Source organism: Seriola lalandi, unplaced genomic scaffold, assembly GCF_002814215.2.
Source record: "Seriola lalandi dorsalis isolate HSWRI2012SDOR001 ecotype SW California unplaced genomic scaffold, Sedor1 jcf7180002054336, whole genome shotgun sequence".
Classification (NCBI taxonomy): domain Eukaryota; kingdom Metazoa; phylum Chordata; class Actinopteri; order Carangiformes; family Carangidae; genus Seriola; species Seriola lalandi.
The window spans coordinates 522,846-544,066 of record NW_019524889.1 but is presented as its reverse complement, the minus strand read 5'-3'; the positions used below and the strand labels follow the sequence as shown (position 1 = coordinate 544,066).

Genomic DNA, 21,221 nt, shown 5'->3' with positions numbered 1-21,221 from the left:
TATTCATTTTCCTGTGTGAAAGTGAAAAAAAACAAGCTATTTTCTCAAGTTTCAACATGCTGCTTTAGTTGCCATGGGCAGGTAAGCTAGGGAAAACAAATAAAATATGTTGACAGTAAATGCTTCGTGTGAACATGTCCAAAAAAAAAAATGTTTCCTTATTATGATGACATGTTTCTTTTGAAAAGTATTTACTGTTTCAAATGATCATACTTAGTTGCAGCAATGTGCCACTATGGAAAAGTGTTTTTTAGAGGGGGTCCTTTATGTTGTTTGTATCTACAGAAGTGCATATGCATTAGAATGCATGACAATACAGGAGACACAATACTTACTGCTTTTCCATTAAACAAGTGGATGCGGTAAAGTGCTAAGAAATATAACAATGCGCCAGCAAAATGCGAGGAAGAAGATTCTACTACCCAGCAAAAACAGATGTGAAGGATATTAGATTTCAAGGATATGCACAGTATTATAGATTGGTGAGCTTCAACATCTGTCCTACATTAATGCTGCAGGATGTTAACAGCAGTATAACTCATAAATCAGCAGTTCAGACAGCAACACTGGAATGGCCTCACCTCAGCATCAAACAGGTTAGTAGAAGTCCTAAGCAAGACAGCTGTAGGTATGTAATCTGTATCCAGGAGGCTTGAAACATAATGTTAAATAGGAGCTCCCTGCCTTTCTTCTATTTCCTCTTTCAGTGCAAATCAAATTTTAGCGCCCCATCTTTCTGTTTCATTGAGACCAGTGGGTTTCAGGTGTCATGTTAGGCAGCTAAAAATACTTTATCTTCATTTACTGCCCACTGAGTCAGACATGTAATTGACTTGAACTGGTCCTATCAGTGTCTTCTTTGTACATGGTCCAGGCACTAGAACACTAAAACCACACTGAAATGTTAAGAAAGCCACAGTTGAGAGAAGAGAAGAGAAGAGAAGAGAAGAGAAGAGAAGAGAAGAGAAGAGAAGAGAAGAGAAGAGAAGAGAAGAGAAAAGAGCATATATGTTGTACTGTAAACATTGTGTAGTTATTACTGTACTAGAATGTATTACCTAAAAACAATGACAAAAAGATGAATATATCAAATCAGAAGTGCAGAGTGGAGACAAAGTGAGACCATCTGCAAGATCCTCACACCCAGGAGTGTTGTTCACATTCCTTGTTAGCTTAGCTCAGCGAGGTCTTAAGCCGGAAGTTACAGCTCAGGCTAAGTGGGACTGCAGTTAGCCCAAGGCTTAGTTTGACTATTTCATTTAGAGCCCTGTTGAGCTGGGCTCTTTTCCTGTCCTGACCCTGCAACAAGGTACAGGTTTCACCTGAAAATTATGTCCAGATGTAATGATTTTTCAAATCAAACTATCATTTTAAACATATCTGAAAACTGTAAACTAATCATTTTTTAAGCTTTATTCATATTCAACATAAATGCTAAATGTTTATACTGAACTCCTCTACAGCCTGATTGAGGTGTTAAAGGTACAATCCAGCAATTTAGTGTTGCTCCTACGTAAGGTTGTAAATGTAAAGTTGACGTAAAAGAGAAAAAAAAGGTGAAAATTGAAACAACAGACGTCAACATAAGCTGACATTCAGTCCCTTGTAAAGGTCAAGCTCCAAAAATGCTAGACCCTTCCCATTAAACTTTTTGTTAAGTCCTCCATAACTGGTAAATGCAAATATTTTTCAAACTTAAAATAACAAGTTTTGTAACACAGAGCCACAGAAGACATTATACAACTGTGGTCAGAGGCTGAAGAGCAACCCCTGTGACTAGTCACTTGACTTACATGTATAATTTGCAGAGTGCTTGCAGAGCAGAGCAATATGGTTTTTGCTAAATACATGACTTCCTCTTCTAAGCTTTTTGCAACCGTTTATGAGCATTGCTATTTCCTGCACTGGAAATAATTGTGCCCAAGTGTAAAAGAGGTTGGTGAATTAGTGTTGTTGTTATGTGTGGCTGAGTGACTGCTAATAATAGATTAATTTAACAAAACAAACAAATTAAGGAATGGGAGTTTTGGTATAGAATTGTTCAGGATTTTTTTGGTCTGAACTGGTTAAAATTATTCTGGCAACTGATCTGGACTTTGGAGGCTGATGTCCTCTGATGATTTCCTCTAATGACATATTATGCAGTTCTCACTTTTCTAGAAAGTGCTGCCTAATCGACATGTGTACATACAACAACACTCACACATTCAGAACGTACACACGTGGAGACAATTAAAAGTGTAGCTTCCGCTCTTAGATGTCTGTCTCTGAAAACAAAACAAATGTACATTTGCACAACTTTGTTTGACCGATAAATGACTCATAGTTTCACTGTGGGACCTTTTCTTTTTTCCGTTTTTTCTTTTTTGCAAATATCAAAACACTCCTTGATTTCTCGTACAGTACTTTCATTGATCATCGTCCTACAACTCAGGCCTGTCTTATAAGAGCTGACTTTGTGATAACCCGTGCAGCAGATACTCAGCCACACTGCACTTTATACTTATTGATTACGTCAATTAACCTTACCACCACACCCCACCTCTCTTCTCACATTATTTTATAATCACAAATACTTTTATCTGTGCTTAATCATTAAACACAGACAGTGAACAGGGAACAGCCCTGCATCACACACCAGCTGCATTTCCTGGACCTGGCTGCTCAGTTGCACTGGTGTGGTGGGAGTGGTGAAAACTGGAGTTTGTGTACTTTGCTCCTCCCATGTCTCCTCCTTCTCTCATTCTCTGTTTTGTTGGGGTACACCACTCCTGTTCCTGTGGACCAATCACTCTTTAGATATCTCACACTCACCACACACTCCTTTGTGCGCTCTCTCTCTCAGTTGCTTTGCTGCTCCCCTGCTTCCTGCTGTGTTTCTTCATCCCTTCTTCAGAGTCATCTCACTCCCACTCCCAACTAGGACCTACAAACCAGCTCTTTACGGTAAGAAACAAACAGATCTCCTCTTTCTTCTTTCTCCATGTGCATTTATTTACCTGTTAACAAAACAGGTATCTGCTATAAATAAAAATGCCCTCATGCACAAGGGGTTAATTCATACAGGTAAGCCTGCTTAATTATGTAACCTTGCATGTTCTAATCTGATCTGTGCGGGTGTGTTATTGTTCAACTGTTTTTACTTCATTTCCCAAACTCATAAGGACCAGTCCCTACAAGCAGAAACAACAACATGTGTCATTATGTATGAGTTTTTTGATTCCCACAAGGCTGTCTTTCACAGTGGGTGTTGTCAGTGATGAATCTTGAATGCAAACCTTTCCAAAATCTTCTGGTTGATCCCTAACTTCATTGAAACACTGGGTATTTTCTTTACCTTTCACATGAATGTGGAGTAAGAGGGGGTTGTTCTGCAGAGAGGTGGTGATTTTAGACCAGTAAATCCAGATGTATGTTATCTATAACAGTACAGTACGGTAAATGAATAACACAGGATAGAATCTCATTATCCTGAAGAAGTCAGGTATTTTAATTCAGTGGCAAAAATATGTCAACATTAACACTATCATCATCAAGTAGAAATTTTGTTGCTTTGCTAAAGTTTTTCTTTTGTAAAGCCAAAGGTATTCATACAAATATCCCGTGACTCTTTTAAAATATACTGAAACCATAAGATTGTTTTTCTGAAGAGCACCACTCATTTTTATTACTTAGTTCACTTCCCTTTACTCTGAATGTCTCCACATTTTACCAATTTGTTATGTATTGTAAATTAGTACAATAAAGTTTATTGAAGTGTAAAACATAATTGAGAGAAATCACTGATAAAACATGAGAAAGGCGTAAAACCACAAGTTACATTAATGGGAGAAACTGACGATTTAGTTGTAGTAATGCACACATTGTCCACAAACTGAATTTCAATACCTGAGATTAATTTCTTGAAGTAATTGGTTTCTAATCATGGGGAGCTGCAGAAAGTCACTGACATCGCACCTTTATCCTGGAGCCAGCAGGACAACACTGATGTTAAGGTATATGACTAACCACCAACCTGTCCACCGCCCTGCAAAGCCAGAGATCAATGAGCGCATGTTACTGTGGGCTGTTAGAGAGGTTATAATCAAAGAGTATGGCTATAAAGAAAAAACTGCCCAAACTGAAAAACCTAGAATGTCAACTATGTCACATGCATGAAAGTGAAGTGTTCAGCAGAAGGAAAGCAGCATCTGCCCCAGACATTAGACATACTTGTTGTGTCACCTGGTTCTAATCATACCTTGTCTAACCGCTTCAACGCGCTTGTTTCTCACTGATGTTGCTGTGGAAACTTTAAATGCTGTAATTTAAAACAATAACAAACATTGTCAATGAGGTGTTTTCACAGTATGCTGATAATGCAGAAGTCAAATATTTATTTTGGGATATTACGGCTTGTAACGAAATTTTGAGAAATGCTGAAAACATGAGCTGTAGAGAGAGATAGATGATTGTGTTGCTCCTTACTTTAACAATTCTTTGATAGTGTGATAATCACATCCACAACAAGGCTGACACAGCAATATCTAATAGCTCTAGACAGAGACAAGGTTGTAATTTCAATGTCGCAACCATGATGACCAATTCCTAAAAAAAACAGCATGATGTAGCAAGAGGTTTAGGTAAAGGATGGTTGAATAATATTCATTGCTGTTTTATTTTTAATACTCATTTATTTTTCCATGACTCAGTAAAGAAAATTATGCAACTTCCACCTTACTATTTTTACTAGAATGTATTCAGTCCTTACTATTATATAACATGACACTGCTAAGCTTAGTTGTAACTTTAAATATAGATAATCTTCACATAGTACACATACCAACTTGCACAGTTGAAGATGGCATAAATAGCATGCAAGGAAAAAATAATAAATGAAAAAAAAAGTGAGTAGCAGTGAGTAGTGAGTTTGTGTGCAATAATAAAGAGATGCATTTCGTGTTACAGATTGTGTTGTGACCTGTAATTGCAGCCAGTCTGTATGAACACATGAGAAAAGCATGTGAGAGGCCAGAGGGAACAACAGTCTTACATAAGAGAAATCTTGTTTTTTTTCAACCCATATATGTGTACATTTTCTTCATCAAGGCACACATGGTGGATCTGGCATGACGCACTGTTTACTGCCGTTGAATATAAACTTGAAACTCAAACAGAGCAGTTTCTAGCATGAATATGATCAAAGTTTGACTGAAGGAATCTTTCTCTGCTGTGATTATTTGTCCTTGGCCTGAAGCTTAAAGTTTGTTTGTTCTAGATTTTAATGTAAGTACTGAATTTATGGCTGCTTCTTCACAGCCATTAGAAAGAGTTAAACACACAACACGTGAAAAACTTCAGTTGCAGGTTTGCCTGTCCACTAGGGTTTGAACAATATTGAAATCTAGCTGCAATTTTATGTCCGGTGTTATATATCTCAATGCCAGTGAGATAGTTCTGTCAATCATTGTTGTGTCTTATATTAGAGGGATACATAATTCATCCGGTATGGCTATCATCCATGCTGCACCTGCAGTTTAAGTTCATGTAAATAACTCAACCAATATTGTTGAGAGAGCTGTTTGTCTTTTTCATGTACTACTATTTCTCATCATCACTTTCACTTCCACATCATCACTCTTAGAGCTGAGATGGCTTTAGTGAGAACCATGCTCCTTTTTTTTTTCATTTCTTGCCAACAGGAAATGGCATCGAAGCGGCAAGTGAGCTACAAGTGTTGCATAGCAGGAGTGGTGCTCCTGCTGTTGACCAGTATTGCCGCCCTTATTGCTGTTGCCGTCATCCAAGACACCTGGAGTTTTAAAGAGTACACGTTAGAGGTGAGCACACACATGCATGTACACAAATGTCCACAGATGCACACATATTCTTATAGAAACGTACCCTTTGACTGCAGATTTTCTTCACTTTAACAAAAGTTACACACATCCATATACAGAGAGTGTGACATAGGCTGGTATACAAGCACATACTTTAGCCAACACCCACTTAGTTGTAAATATGACTCTGTTACCAGATATTATCCAGATGTCAGGGTCAAGGACAGAAGTTTCCACGTGTTAGCTTAGTGACAGATGGTGGTCTTGAGGGAGAATGTGGGGCTTTTTTTAAAGGGGTGCTTGAGGGGTGGTGGTGGGCGGGTGGGTGTAACAGCAACCGCTCTGTAGTTTAATGCAGTCTTTATCGTCTCGGCTCTTTGTCAGATTAACAACATCAGAAAAATGAGAAATGTGACCTTGTGACGTTACTTTTTTCTGTCTTCTCCTCCTCAGTACGGCATAGTGATAGACTCGGGTTCATCTCGCTCCAATGTGTACCTGTACGCGTGGCCCGGGGAGAAGGAGAATGAAACAGGAGTAGTGACTGAGATAAAGAACTGTAGAGTTTCTGGTGAGTCATTGTCTCTACAACGAGAAGTGCACATTGTGGCTTTTGCACGTAAAACATGTACACCAGTAATCTTTCTATTACTGAGTTAAAAAAAAAAGAGTGAAAAGATTATTAAAATGAAAGTATAGGAATAAATTTGAGTACAGGAAGCAATAAAGAGAAAAATGAAAGCCGGGAGCTTATGATCATTTGAAATGAGACGTAAGTCCATCAGCATTTAAGTTAAAAATGTTAGAAATGCATTTGCCCAGGGTTTTTACTTTTGTTTTCATGGCCTTTACTTATGAATAGGATTTTAGCTTGGCCTTGTGCCCACAGGTGATGGAATCTCAGAGATGAAAGTTGACCCAGAGAAAGATGCTAAGTCATGGAAAGCATTCAGTGATTGCATGGATGAAGTCAGGAAAGCCGTTCCTGCTGCAAAACACAAAACCACACCCCTCTTTCTAGGAGCTACAGCTGGAATGAGACTGCTACGGTAAGAAAGTGACAAAATAATTGATAGCTTTAGGATATTCCCTCACTGATACTGAGGCTATTGGAGAATGGCAGGAAGGATCAGAGCAATTTAATCTCGCATTGGTTTTTCCCGAAGCCTACTGAGCAGTAAAAATATGCTCACACTGCATGGTGGGGCAAAGATAGTGTAACAGCGATGCTGGGAAGTTCTTCTCACAGCAGTGTACATGTGCGTGAGATGATTACTGAGCTATAAAGGTCATAAAATCCATGCCAATTGTCCAAGGGCTGATTTTATCCTTCACTCTGCTCCACAGTGCTGTGGTCACTACTTGTACTGACTTGCCCGCACTGAATAGATAAAAGGTTGAGCACAGGGAAACATTCAGTAGGTTTGTTTGGTTTTTGTTTTGCTTGCTTCAGTTTAATAGAAATCAGTCTAAAAATATCCAGTCAAAATGCTCCACATTTTAGATTTGAGTAAATCCATTGTTTCAATTCTCAGGATGTTACAACTGAGGTTGTTGTTATAGACATTTTGGGAAATGTGCTTATTCTCTTTTTTGCCTCGGGTTAGATGAGAAGATTGATATTACTCCAGTAAGTGTATGGTAAATATGAAGACAAGCCAGAGACGATTAGCTTAGCTTAGACTAAAGACTGGGAGTCGGGGACAACTAGTCTGGCTCTGTCCAAAGATATAATGATTTCTCAAAGATAACCTCACAGTGACAATACCCTGGTTTTGAATGTATTAAACAAACAATGATATATTGTGTTAATTACTACTTAAAGTTACTGATAGGCTAAGATTTACCTTTGGACAGAGCTAGGCTGGCTCCTTCTCCTTGTTTTCAGACTACATGCTAACTGTCTGGCTTCATCTTAACATTTAGTGAAAATACATGAAATTGGTATCTCCTCATCTAGCACTTGACAAGAAATGTGTGTTTTTCCAAATGTCAGACTTGTCCCTTAATGATACTGTTTCCATTTTTGAATGTTATTCTGTTTCTTTTTTGCCCTAAGTGAGAGGGATGAACAGAGGTCCAACGAAATCCTGGCTAGTCTCAGAGAATACCTGATTTCTTTGCCCTTTGCCTTCCAAAATGCCTCCATCATCACTGGTCAAGAAGAAGGCCTATATGGGTGGATCACTGTCAACTACCTCATGGGAAACTTCTTCGAGGTAAGACAATGACATTGATCTATCTGATCCATCTGCTACACAAGCACACGTGTTCGTCATATACTGTTTCATCATGACCTTTACCATTATACTTGCAGAAAAACCTTTGGAACACCTATACACGGCCAGAAGGGGGAAAGACAGTAGGATCCATGGACCTTGGTGGAGCATCGACCCAGATTGCCTTCGTAGTCGATGATGATCTCAGAGGACCAAACTACATGCATATCAAACTATACGGTTACCCATACAATGTCTACACACACAGTTTCCTCTGCTATGGCAAAAATGAGGCTGAGAAGAGGATTTTAGACAAAATTGTTCAGGTACACAGTGGGTGTGTGTGTGTGTGTGTGTGTCTGTGTGTGTAGAAGAAATTGATTAAAGGTCAAACCTTTAAAAGGGTCGTGTTTCTTTCCTGTTTCATATATGTTTTTACGTTTATGTTTTAATGCGTGTGGCAGAGGGGATGTGTGCTTTGTTTTGCTTGCATGTGTAAGTCAAACTCCATTAAGGCCCAGTAAAGAATTGATTTATGAACAGTGCTGTTCCCTGAGCTGCTAACAGGGAGGAGGGAGACCAGTCAAAGATGCATTATGTCATTAAGAATATTGATCGAACTGTTAATGTCGTCAAGTTAGTCTGCGAGAAATGCATTATTTCTGATTGCTTATAGCTTCATTCTTGAGGCTAATAGTATTTGTAGAAGGAGAAATATGCCATGCTGTGAGAATATGTAATAAATTTGCAACAGTGTCCTGGTATCAAATGTTAACTTTAAAGTTTATAATTACATCAGGACCTGTATGTGATACTAAACACACTGTATAGATGATGTGTCTGTAAATGTGTATCTCCTCTTATCTCTTCCTGTCCACCTCTTTCTTGTAGTTTTAATTTCCTCTTCTTCCACTCCTTCTTTTGATATTTTCTTCCTCCTCTCCACATTTCAGGAATCATCTAACCCAACCTACATTATGAACCCCTGCTACGCTGAAGGATACAACGTCACATATAACGCCTCATTTATTTATGACACAGAGTGCACAAAGAAACCAAAAAACTACAACCCAACTCAAGAAATCTTCATGGTGGGAGCCCCTGACTCAGACAAGTGTGGGAGCATAGTGAAGTCCATATTTGATTTCAAGAACTGTTCTTCATCCCACTGTTCTTTCGACGGGGTCGAGCAGCCACCAGTCACTGGAGAGTTTATGGTAACAAACAATCCAAATATAACACGTGAAAGTGAAATCAAAACAACTTACTCTGTGTGTCTGCTGTTCCTCCCAGGCATATGCTGGATTCTTCTACACTGCTAGGGCTCTGGGGATTAATGGTTCATCGGATCTTGATCAATTCAACTCCTCAGTGATCAAATTCTGCCACACACATTGGACAGTGGTAAGTTCTTCAAACTGGTATACAACAATAGTAATAAGAAATGAATGCTGGAAGGAAGCTCCCATATCCGGAGCATCTGAACCTGGGCTTGCGTGATCTGCTTCTTTCCCTTCTATCATTTCCTGCCCTGCCCTAGTAGCTTGTCAGCTATGCAGAACTCCTTTTACTACCACCCTTTTACGAACCTTTTCTTAACAGACAGACACTTTTGTTTGGAGGCGTTCTCTTGTCTGTATTCTCTCCCACCTTCTCAGTAGAGGAGGTTCGGGCTCAACGGAAACCCTTGTCTCTGACTGTGCACAGCTTTCTCCGTCAGCACTGACTCTACTATCGGTTCCTGTCGGATCCTAATGGTGACGCCAAAATTTTGGTGGAAATTCTTTTTAAGTAAAGACTCAAACCAGAACATATCTTTCTGAGTTTCACTGTCATGCTTGCAAGTGGGTACGAAACTGTGACAGGCTGAGAGCCACTTCCTCTTTTTGTTTTGTTCTGGGGTTTTTTTCATGCCTTTATTGGACAGTGACAGATGAAAGATGGGAAATGCAGGGAGAGCGAGTAGGGGAATGACATGCAACAAAGGGAGTAGAACTGAGTACTTTTGTGCCAACATGCTATCAGGTCGCTCCGAGCCACTTCCTCTTTCCTCATACTTGGTTTTTATGAAGATGAAGAGAAAACAAATGTGGCACGCTCTTGCCCACAGTTATCCTATCTGTCACACAGTTTCATAACACAGCACTTTAAATGTTGATTATAGCATTTTAACTGCTGATCATTGTATTTTTGGTTGGACCGCATCACCGGGGCCAGCCCCATAAACACGAATGTCCATGACTGACTGACTGATGAAGTCAGACCACTGGTCAGCCAAATGCTGCTCGACTGGGTAATAAGGTTACATCGCCGGTTGGTCGGCCAGCCGAGAATTTGTCATTGGTCGATGTTCTTTCAGAATGATTTGCTGCGAACAAGCAACATATTTGTCGCTACATAAACCAAGTTTTCAGTCCGCTTTAGCAACTTTTTTTTTTCAAAGAAGCACCCAGCAACAAATCTAATGACTTTTTAGACAAAGCTTTGCTAATTTCTGTAGAAGAGAGTCGTCAGTATTTCCCTTTCCTTTCACAGCCACACTGCACAGTTGATGTGAATGAGCTTCTTTCTCTCTGAAAGATCATTTTACATGTAAATATAGCCAAAATCACAGCACAGTCTTTGTCGACGTTGCAGTTATAAAATCAGGATTTTAGCATTGCAGAGCAGCAGCTTGGAAATGTCTTGGAAGTGACTGCTGGTTAACATGCAGTCTTAATGGGCAGCATTTCACTCAAACTTGTTCTGTTGTCTGACACCAGAAACTGAAAAATATGCAACATGTATTAAAATATTGTATATGTGCGAGCACAGGGAGGAGGAGAGCAGTGAAAAGATAAAGGGCTGAAACTGGCTGGCTAGGCAGAATGCAAATACCCTACGATATGGTCCAGCCATACTAGGTTTTGACCAGTCTTGTTCGACTACAGCAATAAATAACAGTGAAAATCAAAGAGAAGGGAAAAGGTAGAACAGAAGAGTGACAAGGATGAGAGGGGAAAGAAAGACCCGAAGAACAAAAAACAGAGGGGAAGACAGCAACAAGGAAATAAAAAAAATTGACAAAGAGACAAAGGTACAAAATAGTAATTGGGGAAAACAGAATATTTTTCCTCAGGCAGCATACCTGCTTTGACACCACTGACTTAGGTGTGGCAAGCTGTCTGACAGCATTTTCTTGTTTAGTGTTTCAATGCATGATGTCATATAACTTATCCAGCAGCATAAGTTCCCGAGAAAGTGGATGCATTACTATATTATTAGTTATTATACAATTTTATGATTTTAAACAAGAGAGTATTTCTGCCATGTAGTGTAAGAGCGGATATTTCTATATTGCAGTGGCTCTTTTCAGTGTCATTTAGACACAAGTATCTAACCTCTAACTGCTTTCAACTGTTTTGTTTGAAAAATCCTTCCAGATGGATGATGTTGTAAATTGAAATCAGTCTTGTTTACACATTGTTTTTGTTGTGTCTTGGTCTTTCATCTTCGTCTTACAACATTGATATTTTGTCAATATCATTCATTTTCATTCACTTGAATCATTGTTTGTCCTTATCACAGGCTAAACTCGGATCTTTGTTTCTCCTTCTTTCAGCTGAAGCAAGAAAAGACATGGATCTCTGACAGATACCTTAGGACCTACTGTTATGCAGCTCACTACATCTTCTCTTTGCTGGGAGATGGATACAAGTTTGACAAAGAGACGTGGAAAAACATTAACTTTGAAAAAGAGGTTGGTTGAACAAAATGCACAACATAATTTTCACCAAGACATCTCTGCATTCCTATATTCTTGCAACAAAATAATACTCATATTTAAAGAAGGAAAATAAAAGAACATCCATCAGAATATGTCCATCACAGGACTTTGATGTGTGTTGCTGCAGTTGAGCTGTCACCAGCAACTCACGCACAGACACAATAATTAACAGCCTTTAATGTACACAAGTGTGAATGAGGCCACCCACTGACATCTATTAAAGATGGATGGATGACACACCAATCATCTGTGCTGAAAAGCTTGAGTAAAAGCCAGACAATGTATTGCCCCGGGATACCCTGAGGGTGCGGAGCGTCTTCCACAATGGAACTCCCTCAGCAGCAGAAGGGGATTCCTGGTCTGTGACACTCATTCACTCATGAGTCATAAAGTCGCACATTGCAGCTGCAGTTTCCAAATTGCACGGCAGTTACCCTTTCGACAAGAACGTTCCTCAACAGCTGGCAATGATCCCAATTTTCAGTCCCACCAACAAGAGAGTTAGTGTGCTGTGTGTGCTATGTAATGCCTTTAGGGTGTCTGGGAGTTTCATGGCTGATCGTCGGCTGTCGTTTTTAGAGGAACTTACTAAACAGACACACTTGGATTCTTTGCAGGGCTGTTATTTGGGGGCTATTACTCATATTTTTGCCCTGGAGCTGGAACTGTTAGACTTTTTGACAGGGTTGTGTGACATTCTCAACTTCTCCACACATGCAAAGTGATGTATTAGCTGACTGATGTAAATTTCCTAGTGAGATAAACAGAAAGTCTCTTCTCTTCTCCTCAGGTAAAGAAAACCAGCATAGGTTGGAGTTTGGGCTACATGCTGAGTATGTCCAACATGATCCCGTCTGAAGTGAAACAGATCTCCCCCATGACAAACAGTGCCTTTGCCGGCCTTATATTTCTATTTTCAGCACTAACCATTGTGACTTTCATCGTAGTTTTCATCATACTCGTTCGCACCTGCTACTGAGAGTGTAAGTTACAAAGGGAATGAATGACCTGCCACTGAAAGGGGATGGTGTGATCCCATAAGGTACTGGAGAGTGCCATAGTTACGAAGTTGTGTTTTTTTATTTTCAGCCTGAGTCATTTACTGCCTTCTATTTCAATTAAGAGACCTTCTGAAAACTGAAGAGCCTTTACATGAAAACCTCTCACTGTGTATGCATTCAGGGTCTTTGAGTCTTTAAGCCAGGTTCAGATGTGAGTCTGGTTTTACAGAGAAAGTAAAAAAAAAAAAAAAAAACAGCTCAAAAAACGATTTAAAACACAGTTCATTTTGTACCTCAGGGAAACTCACATAGATTTAAGTCATAGGATCGTTTTCCAGGTAAAAAGGGTGCCACAGCGGTTGCCTGGATGATGCAAGAGCATCCAGACATGGTCATGTCCTTGTTCTTGTTGCACGCTGTGTAATCTGAAAACTGTGTAATCTTAAAATGAGATTCACAATTGTGTGCTCACATGCACACTTGGACCCCTCAGGCAAAAGGCGTGATGTATTAACTCAATTACTATGTTTTGTCCCCTGTTTTATACATGTAATTGCACTGAATGCATTTATGTAACATACAAAAAGGTAGCACTTTGCCGCGGCTTTATTGTAATGTTTTATACTGTGTATCTGAAACTATAACTACACAGCAATACTCCACATTTATTGAATGAACGAAAATCTCCCTAATAAGTAATGTAATGAATGTACAATTTGCCATTGTTTTCTTATGATTTTGCAAACTAAATACATGTTACATTAAGTCAGAAAGTTGTATACAGTCTGTTTCCAAATTTAATTTCTGAATTTGGGACAGCAGCCAACCAGTTACAGAAAATGTGTGTGCGAAGTGTTGTTTTTTCTGACTTGGTGTTGTTGCACATCTGGGAAGGGTTTCTTCCTGTTCTACTTACAGATAAGTACTGTCTGTACTGATAATTCACACATATCCAGTTTTCAGTGTAATCCATATGCAGTCCTCATGTAATATGAAATATGTCAATATGTAGCCTTTCATGCGAAATGTAATCAACAGAAACTAGTCTACTGAAATAAAGTTTGATGACAAATCCAAACAATTGGATTATTTATTTATTTATTTATTTATTTTTTTTTTGACACCCTGAAACCTGGTGTCTAGACGGTAAAGGTGTAGGCTACAGTAACTAAAAGGGAGCCATGAATTTGACTGATTGAGCTGTGAGTTCGTCCAAAACATTTCACTGGCGGGTGATTGGCAAGTATTACAAAATATAAGTGTGTGTGTGTGTGTGTGTGTGTGTGCGTGCGCGCGAGTCATTTGCCATTCTGTATACATTCCCTCTATTTGTGGAGCATTTTCAGTGTGGTTGTTGTCTCTACACCGGAGTGGATGAGAGGATATGCATGATTCTCATATGATGAACTGACTGTACTGGGTCTGTTTTGATAATTCTCTCTCTATACAGTATATAATAAGCTTAATGACTAACAGTATGTTTTGTGGCTGTTGCATCCTAACTTGCCTTACAGATGTAATGAGCTCAGCATGTTATTTAATTTAATACCAAACACTTAAACCACAGGTGGCTCCCTCTTCTAATTGAATTAGCAGAAGAGACAGTAAAGTAAAATTATGCCTGTTTGAATTTAATGCCTCTGTTTCATGTCTGTCAGCTGACCAACTGTAAAATCCTGGGTGACTTGTTAAAACTGCACACAAACAACACACACGAACACAACCAGCTTGTCAACCTTTCACTTAAACTGTACACAACAGTGCACTCTAGTGGTGCTGTCTTGTACTCGCAGAATATACAAGATGAGTTGTTGACTGTTTGAAACATTTTTTTATTGAAAGATTTGTCTAAAAAGAAAACAAAAAGAAAAGAGACATTTGGAACTACAGCAATATCCACTGGTTCTACAGACACTCTCAGAATCACAATTTGAAAGACATGGGAGGCATGTGACCAAGCAAATAAAAAAATAGCATCATCAAAGTTATTTCTGTTGCATCTTCTTTTACACACCTGTACAAAAAGGATCTCATAAATATTACTTTTGTTCTCGCTTTCTCTACTCTCTCTCTCTCTCTTTCTCTCATCTTTCAATAGGTTACTCTCGGTTAGAGGTTTGTATCTGCTTGATTTTGGTTGAACCATCCTTTTTCTGTTCATGTCTGTTCCTCTGTTTCCATTAGCTTCCTTTCATTGGTGGAGAGTCAGGTCGGTGGGGCTTTGAGGACGTGACCTCAGAGCCGGCGTCAGCCAGTTAAAGTCCATTTAGTGTTTTCTTTTTTTTTTTTGCTTTTTGTTCTCAACTCATGCACTCTTAGTCAGTGCAAATAATCGTCTTTATCCCGGCATAAAATAGTCAATTCTGGGGACACACCTCTTCCACACCCACCCATTACAAGCTAGCCTCAATCCCCAATACTGAAAAGTGTTTAGCAGCTCACATATCATAATCAGTTCTCAAAAAAATAAGACAAAAAAAGGCAACACAAAAAAGATAAAAACTATCTCCTTGTCCTTCTAGGAGAATATACATAATCTGAAATGATTTTGTTCAACAGAAATGCCCTTTCATCTTACAGAGATCGTCGCCCTGCTCACATTTTCAATGGCTTGTGTTTGGCAAGACAGCGGTGTACAACAGTTTGGTGCGTGGACTGAGACTATGAGTTTCAAAATCATTAACTCTAGAGTGTTTTTCGGGAAGCCGTCATAATGAGCTACAGAAGCCAGTGTCGCCGTTCAGGATGTGAGATTGGTCGACGCAGCCTGAGGACGGTGTTGTTGGTGTGTACACGAGTTCAAAAAGTACACACAAGTATTCCACAGGATTTAATGCCTTTCAGCCTCTTTACCACTTAAAATATACTACACCAACTTATTCCCAATAATATAGCTTCTGCTTTCAGTATCTCCATACCACAGGACGTATGGTCTCTCAACAGATGTTACGGCGCCACTTCAGATCATCACCACATTTGATCACATGACATAGGGAACATCTCAGAGAACCCTCCTCTGGTTGAGGCAACTTTGTTAAACACCTCCTGCATGTGCTCGGTCACTGGTAAAATCAGCTCACACCAACAGCGTGAAAAGCAAGGAAAAAAGATTCAGCAACATAAGGAAGATCTCTTCACTACTTAGTTTCTTCATCTTTGGTATAAAATATGCCACCTGGAGGCTGCGTTTGTTCAACAGTTAAGAAAGACTCTAGAAACTGTCAACAGTTTTACTAAAACTATTGCTTTTTGCACATTTAAAAATCCTTGCGTTTTTTTCTCTGCTTTTTCTCAAAGTCAGAAATGTTCCTTTTTTTTTTACTTTTCTTTTTGCAGTGAGACAAGCAAAGCAGGCAAAGCAAAAACATATTTTTGAAAGGTAAAAAGACCAAAAAACAAAACAAACAGAAAAAAGAAAATACAAATGCAATGGACAAACAGAACTTTTATCCCATGATTAAACTAAACTGCATTTTCCAGGGAGAGGTGGATTCACCTTTTCCACAAGTCGCATTAAAGAAGATTTTTTTTTTCCTATGAACCAACACCAGCTGCACTGCACCACATAATTTAAAATCATCTTCATACAAATACAACCTTTTTTTTTTTTTTTTTTTTATCCTGTACAGATAGCTTCGTAGATTTTATCTTCAAGGCTCTCGGAAACTCCAAGAACCTCTCAAATCATTCAATCACTCAGTCTTTTTTGTCTAATAATTCAACACTATGGAAACTTTTCCCCAAAGTTTGAGAAAATTAAGGCAATAAAGATTTACGAAAACATTGATATTCTAGAAAACTACTCAAATAATAAAAAGAATGAAAATAACGTAGCTTAATATCAAAGGAAGACAACCTGTTTTTTCTAGACTTTGCTTCCTTTCTTATTTTCTTTTTTTTTTTTGATAAAAAAGTCTGAAAATCTACCTGCACATTCAAATGTTCTTTTTTTATGTACAGCTTGTTGGTTGAGTTTAGATTTCAGTCTATGTCTTCTCTTTTTCCTTTGGAGGCAAAGTCCATTCTCACGGTGAGAAATGATAAACTCAAAGTTGCAGACTGTGTTTGATTTCATCGTCCTCAGGTTCAGCAAACCATCATTTCTTTATTCTTCTGTCTTTTTCTTAGTTCGACCTTGTAAGAAATATAATTGATTTTTTTCTTCATTTTGTCTTTTATTTGGTGCCTGTGCACAGTGGAAGCATTCTCCCCTCAGTGTTGTCCATATCACCTCTTTTTCTTTGTCCCTGTTTCATTTTAATTCTCTCTGTGTCTCCAGCCCCTCAGTGCAGTCCTTCTAAAGGCAATGCAGCAATGATTCCTACCAATCTTGTTATCTAAAGGAAACAGAAAAACAAGTCAGTGAAAAAAAGGGTAACAGTGTAACTGTTTCTAAAGTGGGCATAACATTCTTTGTCCATTCACTGTGTGTAAAGGAGAACACCAGCAGGTTATCTGGGAAGCAGAAAAACAAGACAAACACAAGGACAGAGATAAAAATGGGGACGTTGTGTTTTACAAGCAAAGGCTGACACAACAAATGGCATAGCATTTTGTCTGTGCAACGCCTGCAAACTGTTGTCTTCTCTAGCTAATTATACTGCATGTACACACATTCAACATGATTGATTTCATTTGTAAATAGCAGTCTTAGCAAACACTGTTGTACTACACTGATGACTGCAAGATGTCCCTCTCTCTATCCAGGCTGTTTACCATACAGATACGCTCAACAAAACATCTTTAAATGACTAGTGTGACATTTTCGGAAGATCAATCAATACGATTCTTGTGTCTGCACAGTAAACATGAAGCTACAGCCAGCAGCTAGTTAGCTTAGCTTAGCATAGCATAAAGACTGTGAACAGGTGGAAACAGTTAGCCTGGCTATCTCAAAATGTCATACAATCCAAATTACAAGTCTCTATGAATGAATTTATTAAAAGTATGAAATATTGCAGCATATATAAGTTATCATTAAGTTCTCCCATAACCTGCTGTATACTCTCAGATTCCCACACAGGTATCCAGCCTTCTTTTGTACTGTTATTGTAAATATAAAACACTTGAATACAACTTTACAGTGCAATGCAGGCGTGATAAAGCAATGACATCTCTGTACCAGATATGCATTAAGAAAGTAATAAAAAAAAAATATAGATTTCTACTCACTTAGTCTGCTGGTAAGAGTAGGCTGTGGCATGATCTCCTGTACTCTCCACTGACAAAGGCTGCTGCCCGCTGGCATCCTGTGAGGATGGGGCGGCTGTTTGTGGAGATGGATCTGTCACCACGCCCTGACGCCAGAAGCACAGTTACAGAAATAAGTCAGATATGAAACAAAGTCATGCGGTTAGAAGGTTTAATTCCAACCTTTGTTTGGAACAAAAGTTCACTGAGAGAATCCAGACAGTTTAACGAAGGCAAAAAATTCACGCTCATTTTGGCAAATGTTATTCTTTGGGAATTAAGTGTAAATTAGTGACTGATCAACCACAATCTGTTATTATCAAGGCTTTCAACATGAAGTTCCCTCAGCAACAATAAATAAGTGACTGACACTAAGGTCTACCAAATTTTTAGTTTTAGTTTTCATTGAATGACACCATATTCATTCTAAGTAAAGCTACATTCATTAACACGTACTTAAACTGAGAGCAATAAACTGAGAGAATTATACTGTATAGTGTATATAATGTGGGTTATATGATACTCAATATTCAATTTTACATTTGTTTTTTGTCTAGACAACAGCATACTGCAGATGTGGCTAAAAATGCTTTCTACCCCCTGCAATAAAACTTTTAAATACAGGCCTGCACAGTACAGACTGCTGCATAAAGTTGGACTACTGAGTAACCAGTACAAAGTCAATAAATAACTTCTTCTTTTTGTCCTTACTTCCACTGTGATGGCAGAGGCAGGCACTGCAGTGTACTGGGGAATGTAGGTTCCTTGCATAGGAGCAGCTGCTGCAGCAGGCATGTACTGCAGGGAGAAAGAGGGACACACACACACAATATTATAATATAGGCACAAACAATATGTCCTCCAGAATCCTTGATTAAAAGAAGTGCCTGAAATTCCCACTGAGATGTGCGTTTTCTTTTTTTAACATTTCACAATACATTAGATAAAAACAGTTTGGCTTCAGCCCAAGGTCATCGCATAATTCTTCTCAACAGGAAAAGGCATTTATCTAAATGGCAATGAGTTTTACAATTAAAGCTGATTGCAGAAATCTCTACTGACTAATCATAATAAATATATTATAACTAAAAATGTAAACACATACACATACATGCAGAGCAAGATGGGTTGGAGGAGATAAAGCTGAGACTCACAGTGCCTGTAGTGCCCAGAGACAGGTGGTTCATCTGCTGGGTGAGAGGAGCCATAACACTGGAGGGGTGAAGAGACAAACTGGGCTCTATGGCCGCGGCTGGAGTGATGACAGCACCCTGAGGCAGGAGGGACAGAAGGAAGGAAGGACACATCACCAACTGGGTTACAGACACTGTTTTACCAACTACTGAGGACAAACTATTATCCACTCAACAGAATATCACGTAGGAAACACACGTCAAAGTCGCAATACAAACGACATATAATGTGTTAATCAGTGAGCTTTAGAGGAGATTGTAGGCAGATTTCTTTTAACATAGGACAGGGCCAGGCTTGCCGTTTCCCCGATTCCAGTCTGTGTACTAAGCTAAGCTAACTGTCTCATGGCTGTATTTTCATATTCATATCGACCTTCCCATCAAACATTCAGCAAGAAAGCAAATATGTGTACTTCCAAAAATGTAGAACTATTCCTTTAACTCAGGGGAAAGTACCACTCAAACTAGCAGGAATTATCACAGCAAAATATGTCACTTGAGGTGTTTACTGCCATGGCAAAAGAGGTTGGATTTTATTATATACATCTAAAAAAACAGCATTTTAAAACATGCAGCCAGAAGGAAAAGCCTAGACTTCCAACCCTGTTAAGTTTGATGACTGCAAATGGTTTGACTTTGTACGTGGCAAACGCAGCCAGTCAACCGGCTTTGGCAGGCTTGACAGAACATGCTTCTGAATGGAGCAGAAAGGCTTTTACTGTAAATCTCCTCAATGTGAAGGGCTTTGATGCAGCCTAACACCTTGATGCACCGAGCTCTACTTTTCCAGTACAGCTCTGCCACAGACTCAACAGCTCTGTATAGATTTAATAGGAGACTCCTCAACACTGGGTGCCGAGGCGCCTGGCAACGTCTTTGCAGCGGTAAGCGCTGTTCATTTGTGATAGCTGTTTAACTACACTTCCCATGAGCACAAACAGCATCAGTGGATGTGTGTCAGGATCGCTCCAGAGAGGAGTCGGCACTTGTAGCTGCATGTTGAGACAGGACGTTAGAAGAACACAGGTATTAAATTTACGTATTTTAGGCACAAGCCCAGCTGTACGGCAGTTTCACAAGGAAGCTCCCAACAACACAAACACACATAAGTAAACACACACACACACACACACACACACACACACACACACACACACACAGTAATGAAAGTTTTAGCTATGTGAAGCGTTCCTCTCGAAGGCACATACAGTCTGTCAGAGCTGTTCACAGTTGCGAATCTGTGATTGAAGATCCTTTTGTCTGCAAGCTTCATAGGGAGGCATTCACTCACACACAAACACACACACACACACGCAGACACGCACACACACACACGCACACACACAGCACAGATAGGGATTGTCAGAACTGTTAACAGTGGTGAGTGCTCTTCCTCCTGACTGCTGTCTTCATAGGGAGATCTGTTTGAAGAACACAGCAGCCTGGCTATCAGAAATGCTCTGTCAACACTGTCCTCGACATCACAAGTGAATGAGTGGCACTTGTTCTCTTGTTCTGCAAGAGCACACACACTCACTCACACACACACACACACATACTGTACACACATATATATATATATATATATGTGTGTGTATGAACACAGAAGCATCCACACACAGATGCATCAGCAGATCTACCCACAGACCCGCACAAAGCTTTGGCACAGGCAGGTAGATTTAGCTGCTAGAATCTTGCTAATACTCAAGCTTTTCATCCATCTATATAATACGTTCTCTAGTTTAATGATTTCTCATCCCCCCTCACTCTTTCTCTCCCTTCATCCAATCTCACAGCAGGCTTCCAGGCGGAGAGAAAGATGCACCAGGCAAAACAAAACCCAGAATGACTAATTATCTGCTCTGATGTATAGCTGTACAAGTGTTAAACTTGCAATCTCTGCATGTATCTGTATGTGAACACTATGTATTAGTGGGCGTGTGATGTGTGGTAGAGCGTAAGCATATATGTTAGTGTTTTCATGTATCAGACGAGCAATAAATGAGCACACGGGACAGACAGTTACCCCCCCC

General features: G+C 39.3%; 2 protein-coding genes across 5 annotated transcripts in view; one reads left to right on the top strand and one right to left on the bottom strand.

Moving 5' to 3' along the window:
• The first annotated feature begins 2,807 nt into the window (after window positions 1–2,807).
• Window positions 2,808–13,886, top strand: entpd3 (ectonucleoside triphosphate diphosphohydrolase 3). 2 transcript variants are annotated; one of them, XM_023407480.2, is made up of 10 exons: window positions 2,808–2,946; window positions 5,682–5,819; window positions 6,273–6,390; window positions 6,709–6,868; window positions 7,879–8,038; window positions 8,137–8,364; window positions 8,992–9,255; window positions 9,332–9,442; window positions 11,640–11,777; window positions 12,595–13,886. In XM_023407480.2, the coding sequence occupies exons 2-10, from the start codon at window positions 5,685–5,687 to the stop codon at window positions 12,781–12,783; spliced, it is 1,503 nt and encodes a 500-aa protein (XP_023263248.1). In that variant the 5' UTR covers window positions 2,808–2,946; window positions 5,682–5,684; the 3' UTR covers window positions 12,784–13,886. The 2 variants fall into 2 exon arrangements, with proteins under 2 accessions (XP_023263248.1, XP_023263249.1); XM_023407481.2 differs by lacking the exons at window positions 2,808–2,946; window positions 5,682–5,819 and having other exon boundaries at window positions 6,275–6,390; window positions 6,690–6,868.
• A 727-nt stretch (window positions 13,887–14,613) lies between these two features.
• The window catches only part of LOC111655937 (RNA-binding motif, single-stranded-interacting protein 3), a 112,996-nt gene continuing 106,388 nt past the window's right edge, over window positions 14,614–21,221 (bottom strand). Inside the window, exons 11-14 of one of the 3 annotated variants that reach the window (XM_023407504.2) lie at window positions 19,150–19,266; window positions 18,707–18,793; window positions 17,978–18,102; window positions 14,614–17,142 (exon numbers count right to left, since the gene is read on the bottom strand). In XM_023407504.2, coding sequence (XP_023263272.1) covers window positions 17,139–17,142; window positions 17,978–18,102; window positions 18,707–18,793; window positions 19,150–19,266 — 333 coding nt within the window. In that variant the 3' untranslated portion in view covers window positions 14,614–17,138. The other 2 variants (XM_023407505.2, XM_087174293.1) reach the window with 2 other exon arrangements.

Bases quoted from the DNA above. Each gene is read 5' to 3' on its own strand.
- entpd3 (XM_023407480.2), top strand. From the start codon at position 5,685: ATGGCATCGAAGCGGCAAGTGAGCTACAAGTGTTGCATAGCAGGAGTG. The intron at 6,869-7,878 runs GTAAGAAAGTGA...TTTTGCCCTAAG, and splicing joins GCTGGAATGAGACTGCTACG to TGAGAGGGATGAACAGAGGT. The intron at 11,778-12,594 runs GTTGGTTGAACA...TCTTCTCCTCAG, and splicing joins ACATTAACTTTGAAAAAGAG to GTAAAGAAAACCAGCATAGG.